The 6000-nt window shown below is 36.2% G+C and overlaps 1 protein-coding gene across 1 annotated transcript in view; it reads right to left on the bottom strand.

Annotated features, from left to right (window-relative positions):
• Window positions 1-1060: 1060 nt before the first annotated feature.
• The window catches only part of Sema3e (semaphorin 3E), a 214354-nt gene continuing 209414 nt past the window's right edge, over window positions 1061-6000 (bottom strand). Inside the window, exon 17 of the mRNA XM_090332890.1 lies at window positions 1061-3814. Coding sequence (XP_090189016.1) covers window positions 3362-3814 — 453 coding nt within the window. The 3' untranslated portion in view covers window positions 1061-3361. The remainder of the gene's footprint in view (window positions 3815-6000) is intronic.

The raw sequence follows: 6000 nt of genomic DNA, 5'->3' as shown, positions 1-6000 counted from the left end.
AATCCATGAAGTAAAAGTTCCTGAAATTCTTCTCTTACTAGGGAATATGAGTCTCACACTCAGTGGATGAGATAGTGTTGAAAGCAGAGGTGAGCCTGTGACCCTCACTCTGCAGCCTCTCCTGAGCAGAGAGACGCAGGGGAGAGCCTGGGAGAAGCAGGTAGCTGACTAGATGGAAGGAATGAAGATGGTGGTGTGACTCCTCACTAGCTATGTGTCTTAGAGAGTATGGATAAGAGCTCTCATCTTCACTGAGGCCATGCATGGAGGATCGTGGTGAAATCTTTAATGCCTCGGAATCTTGCAGATATATAGCTTATAGGGGTTACAAACCAAAGCAGTTTGCAAAGAAATGTTGCATGTAATTTTGGGTGTCAGTGTGTTATGACACCATAAAATATCTAAATCTTCAAAGATTTTATCATTTAGTCATTTCATATTGGGCAGAATATAAAACATTTTCCTTCTACAATGTAAAATCTGTATTTGATGATATGTACCTGATAGATATCTTTCTGAGCTGTAACCAGAAAAATCCCTGATTCAATTGTGTGCATTTTTCTTCATTTCTCTAAGGAGATTCTGGATTTGCATTCTAATCCCAGATATAACAAAAGCCTTATAAGATTCAGACATTTCAAATTCTCAAAATGATAGAGCAACACTCATTGATTGGTTTGTATTTTAAAAAGGCAATGCAATTTCTCCTTGAAGTATGTAGTGTACCTGTGAGTACATGTTTGTGTGTGTGTGTATGTGTTTGTGTTTGTGTGCCAGAAGAGAAAGTGAGAGAGCATTTGAGAAAATGATAGATGTAGAACTCGCAATTTGACCTTGGAAAAGCAAGTAGCAAGGTATAAGATAGTGGATACAAACAATAAAGTTTAGTGTTACTTTTCTATTTGGAACTTGTCTCTCAAAAATTGCTTTTGATTTCCTTCTTCCTTTTTCTCTTCATTTTTACTCCATTTCCCTTCCCTCCCTCCCTTCCTCTCTTCCTTCCTTCCTTCCTTCCTTCCTTTCTTCCTCCTTCCCTCCCTCCCCCCCTCCCTCCCTCCATCCCTTCTTTCCTCTTTTTTCCTTCCTTTCTGTCTCCTGCATTATTCTGTCTCTCTCTTTCTTCTCTGGCATACTAGCATGTACCTAAGATTTTGTGCATACTTCAAAGGCTCCATACCACTTGAGCCATCCTCTAGCATTTTTGCATTTCTTACAAATCATATTTTTGAGTGAGATTAGTTTTTTCCATATCCTTTTTGTTTTTTTTCAAATACAATGCTAATTATCTGACTATTACTAGTCTTGATTTAATCAAACAGTTTTGCTTCTATATTTAATTCGCAAGCCTCCTATAATATATTAGAATTTTTTAACCAGTCCTATCACTTTGATAGGTGTAATTCACAAGCAACATTGTCATCATCTCAAGCTCTTTTATGTGTTAATTAAAATGATAACTACTAATGCCATATCTGCCTTGCTTTTTTATTTAAAATTGAACATAAAAAATTCCTGCATTTTCTTCTCATGCTTTAATGGAAGAATATTTACAAAAATTGCATTAATGTTCTTTTTGTTCAATGAGTATTTCAATGTAAATTTTAGTAAGAAATCAATGATGTGCATTTGTAGTTTTATTTCTCCAAAACTGGGCAAGAATTTTAAAAGTATCATTTTTTTAAATTACTTCAGTGGACATTATTGACCTCCAATGGACTTACGGAAAATAGTAAGTGGAATTTTTAGAAGCAGTCAAGTTTTTTTGATTATTTCAGTGGACAGTATTGACCTCCAGTGGACTTAGGGAAGATAGCAAGTGGATTTTTTTAGAAGAAATCAGGTATTCATGCATTTCAGGAGTTGGGCCATATCTAAATAAACTTTTTATACTTATTTGAAATCTTTGTCTATTAATTTTAGAATAAACTTATATATCATTAAATGCTTTCAACATCTTATAATCTTAGCTACATAGCGTATAAAGTAACTTTGAAAACTGAAATAAATATTTAAATTTACCCTCTAAATAAATACTTATAACTTGTTTGCATGTGGTCCTCTTGCTTTTACTTTTATCTAAACAATGTGTCTCATAAATTTGTAATTTAGAAACATAACTGCTAATTCTTGAAAATATGAAGACTTCAAGAAATAAACATTCTCAAAAATACCAACTTTATGTAATATTCAGAAGCAAATAAAGGTTAAAATGCTATGGAAATCTCAGTAGTAAAATGTATTCATGAACCAATCTTCCTATTTATTAAAGTAAAACAGTAAAACTGAAAAAAAATGGTACCTTAATATTTCTGCTATGAATAAAACATATTTCCAAAATGTCTTTTGGGTCTCAGTTAAGATTCTTTCAAAAGCTTAAACTTTAATAACATTTCAAGCCTGAAATTCTTTATATTTGACATGTGAAGTCATAAATTATTAACATATTATCTTCACCTCCAATTGTGATGCAAGTATAAATGCTTGTAAATTTTATTTATTTATTTATATTTCTGAAAAAGGATTAGATAGATCTATTTACAATCTGCTTTCAGATCTTTCCGAGGCAACTCAATAGAGGAAAAGAAACATAGGACAACATCTGACCACAAGAGGGCAGAATAAACCTTTAGTTTGAATTTTAACTGGAACTCAGGTTCTGACATTCACTGATACCTTTCTGAGAAAGTTATCTTGACTTCCCTACTTCCACAGTGGAGTGAAATGTGACAAGAATGTTAATATCATATAGCACAAATACTGCCAATGTGGTTTGGTTCATGTGTTTTGAAGAACACAGGCCTCAGAGTGACCACATTTTCCTTTCATAATTTATGGCAACCACAATCACACCTGCTATTGAAAATTCATGACTTACACACCGATTCAATAATTGACAAGTACAGAAAACTCACAAGAAAAAGTTAATATATCTGATATTCTGCATGATTTACACCATGATGAAAATGAAAAGTTCAGAAAGATTAAAAATATTTAGTTTGATATTTTCCATGATTCTGAAATTCCCTTACTTTCCCTAAATGTTCTAATTTTTACCCCAAAGTAAAAGTTATATTTTCTGTGGAAGTGCACCTCAAACACAAACCTACATCTATGCCATCTTTAATTATAAATATAATATGAAACTATCTAACAATGAACTGGTTTAAAAATTAGTTAATATTAGGAGAGCTTTATCCAGTCAGATGAGAATGCAGAATAACTTATTGTAACATCTTTACAGTCATTTCTGTAAGAAAGCAATGGAAAGAAAATGGATTCTTTGCCATTACTTTCTTGTTGCTGTTGTTTAGCTTTTCATTGTAAATTTTTCCCCCCAAAGCCAGTAGTTGGTTTCACCTCATCAGGAGTCCAGCACATGCCTGGGCAGACGATAGTGCTCTGGTTTGGAGCGTAGCTTCTTTTCTTGTGGGTTGGTATACTTCCATTTCGAAGGGGACATTTTGAGCTTTTTCCTCTTCTTATCTGTGCACCATACCTTTTCACAATATTCCTCCACTCTCTGGAAGTTGCTATAACCGATCAGCTGTAAGAATTCCTTGTACCATGGTTTTGTTCCTTGTGGGATACTGCTGCGGGAAGGACACGGCAGCCGATGAGACCCATCCTCCTCGTAGTCTTTATTAAACATCTCCTCCACTCTCTCTTCTTCCACTACCTCAAGGGTGATTTTACGGATAGTGTGGACAAAGCTATGTTCGACTGTCTGGCAAAAATAGGTCCCAGCATCAGATTTGCGTATCCGGAGGAAGAGTAAACCCAGGTCCATTTTAACCACTCTGTCATCTGTCTTAACCTGTGGGGAAAAAAAAGAAGAGAAAATGGTATATTGTATACACGTTTATTTGTTGATTTGAAATAAACAAGGGGGGAAATAAAATGATTGGGAGGGGGTGGAGGAAGGAAAGTGGAACAAAAGCATGAGAAAGGGTATCAATGTGTGAGAAGTATTACATCTACTACATGACGAACGTAACTAACTCCTCTATAGATTATCACGACAATAAAATTTTTTTAAAAAATCAAGAAAAATGAGGAAATGACACTGGAGTGTTACAAAAAAAGATGATAGAAAAGTAATAAAACAGCAATCAATTCCTCTTCCCCTACTTTTCTGGATATTTTTTCTTTTGATTATCATTTCATAATATCATGAAAGTCATTCATTCAAATATGCAAGGTAACTAAATCAGGATGTGTGTCATGAACTTATTTCCATTTTTTACTCAAGCCTATTTAACATAGCCTTGAGGTCATCTCATAGGTCATCTTAAAGGGCAAGATGAGATAATTTTATCTCTAATGAATCCAGTATAATCATTCAAAACATGATACAGAGATTTGTTGCATTTATTTTTTTTTAACTTCTGGTTTTAGAAGTATAGAACAAATATTCTCACATTTGTTTTAGGCCTTCCAAACTGTCATGACCAAAGCTTCTACAAGAATTTCTGTTTAAAGTTCTGGATGCCTTTGAATCTATCTATCTACCAAGATAAAATATATATATATATATATATATATATATATATATATATATATATATATATATTTTTGAGCCCTTTCTCTTTTTTGCCCCGCTCAATCCAGCCCCGCTCGCTCTGGCCCGGCTAGGCCCTCTTTCTAGCTCAGGCCCCGCTCGCTCTGGCCCCGCTTGCTTCCGCCCGGCTCGCTCCAGCTTGCTCTTGGCCCCGCTCGCTCCGGCCCTGGCTTGCTCTGGCCCGCTTGCTCAGGCCCGGCCAGCTCTCGCTTGCTCCTGGCTCTGCTCGCTCTGGCCCCTTCTCGCTCTGGCCCCGCTCGCTCCGGCCTCGCTGGCTCTGGCTCGGCTCGCTCCCGCACGCTCCGGTCCTTGTTGCTCCGGCCCCGCTCACTCCGGCCACCACTCGGTTGGGCTCTGTTCACTTCAGCTCAGCTCGCTTCTTTCGCTCTCTGTCGCTGTCGCAGTCTTGTCTCTGCCACTTTTCCGGTTTGGTTGTGTCTCGTCTCTGCCACTTCCGGCTTGTTTGTGTATGTGGGATACCGAGGAATCGAACCCGGGTCTTTGTGCATGCTAGTCAAGCACTTTAACAGCTAGGCCAAACTCCCGGGCCCCCCAAGATAAAATATATTTTATGAACTCTATAACAGTCCTGATATTTCTACATGACTGTCCATAATTAGAGACTAAAATAGTACACAGATGCAATACAAATTTTACTGCAAAAACCTTATAATTTGATAAATATTAAATGTTAAGAGTCATTCAGTTCTCATATATCTTTTCTTTTTTACATAATAAGTTATGCACATCATTTCTAGAAACGGATAATTATAATTCAGAGAAAGAAAAGCACAACTAGTCTTTTAGTGAGTAGGTCTTATCTTACCACCAATAATTGTAATGAGTTTGTATTTCAGTATTGGGCAGAGTTTGATTCAAAGTTTGTTACCATCATTTAGTAAATAATCATAAAACTGGACATGCAATAACTACCTCAAGGGTGATTTTACGGATAGTGTGGACAAAGCTATGTTCGACTGTCTGTTGCTGTGGAGGTTAAGTGAAAGTAAACAGGCAAAAATAGTTTGCATGGTACTATCCATGGTACTTCTACATACCATGGAAGCATGCCTTTCCTGTATCCATCAACAAATTTATATATGGGAATATAAAAGTTATGGAGGTGAAAAGTCCAACCACTTAGCAGTAAAGACTACAAACAGCCAGAATAATCCCCTGGTAAATCTCTGGTCACACTAGCAAGGGAGAAGATTCATTGAAAACTGGTCAATTCAATTAATTTCTGGATAGCCCAGAACAAATGGCATGCTTTGTGTAATAAGAAATTATATTCTTTATATTGATGCTAGTTTTAAACAATGAGACTTCCAAGTGGCATTTTCTTCAACCATGTAGATAAGTTGTTCAGAAGGCTCAGAGTGACAAAGTTGAGATAAAGAGGTTCTTTAAGCCTTTGGTAGGAGTTGCTTATACTCAAGCAA

Source organism: Megascapheus bottae, chromosome 5, assembly GCF_031878675.1.
Source record: "Megascapheus bottae isolate mThoBot1 chromosome 5, mThoBot2.hap1, whole genome shotgun sequence".
NCBI classification, from domain to species: Eukaryota; Metazoa; Chordata; class Mammalia; order Rodentia; family Geomyidae; genus Megascapheus; species Megascapheus bottae.
This window is presented reverse-complemented; position numbering and strand designations above follow the sequence as displayed.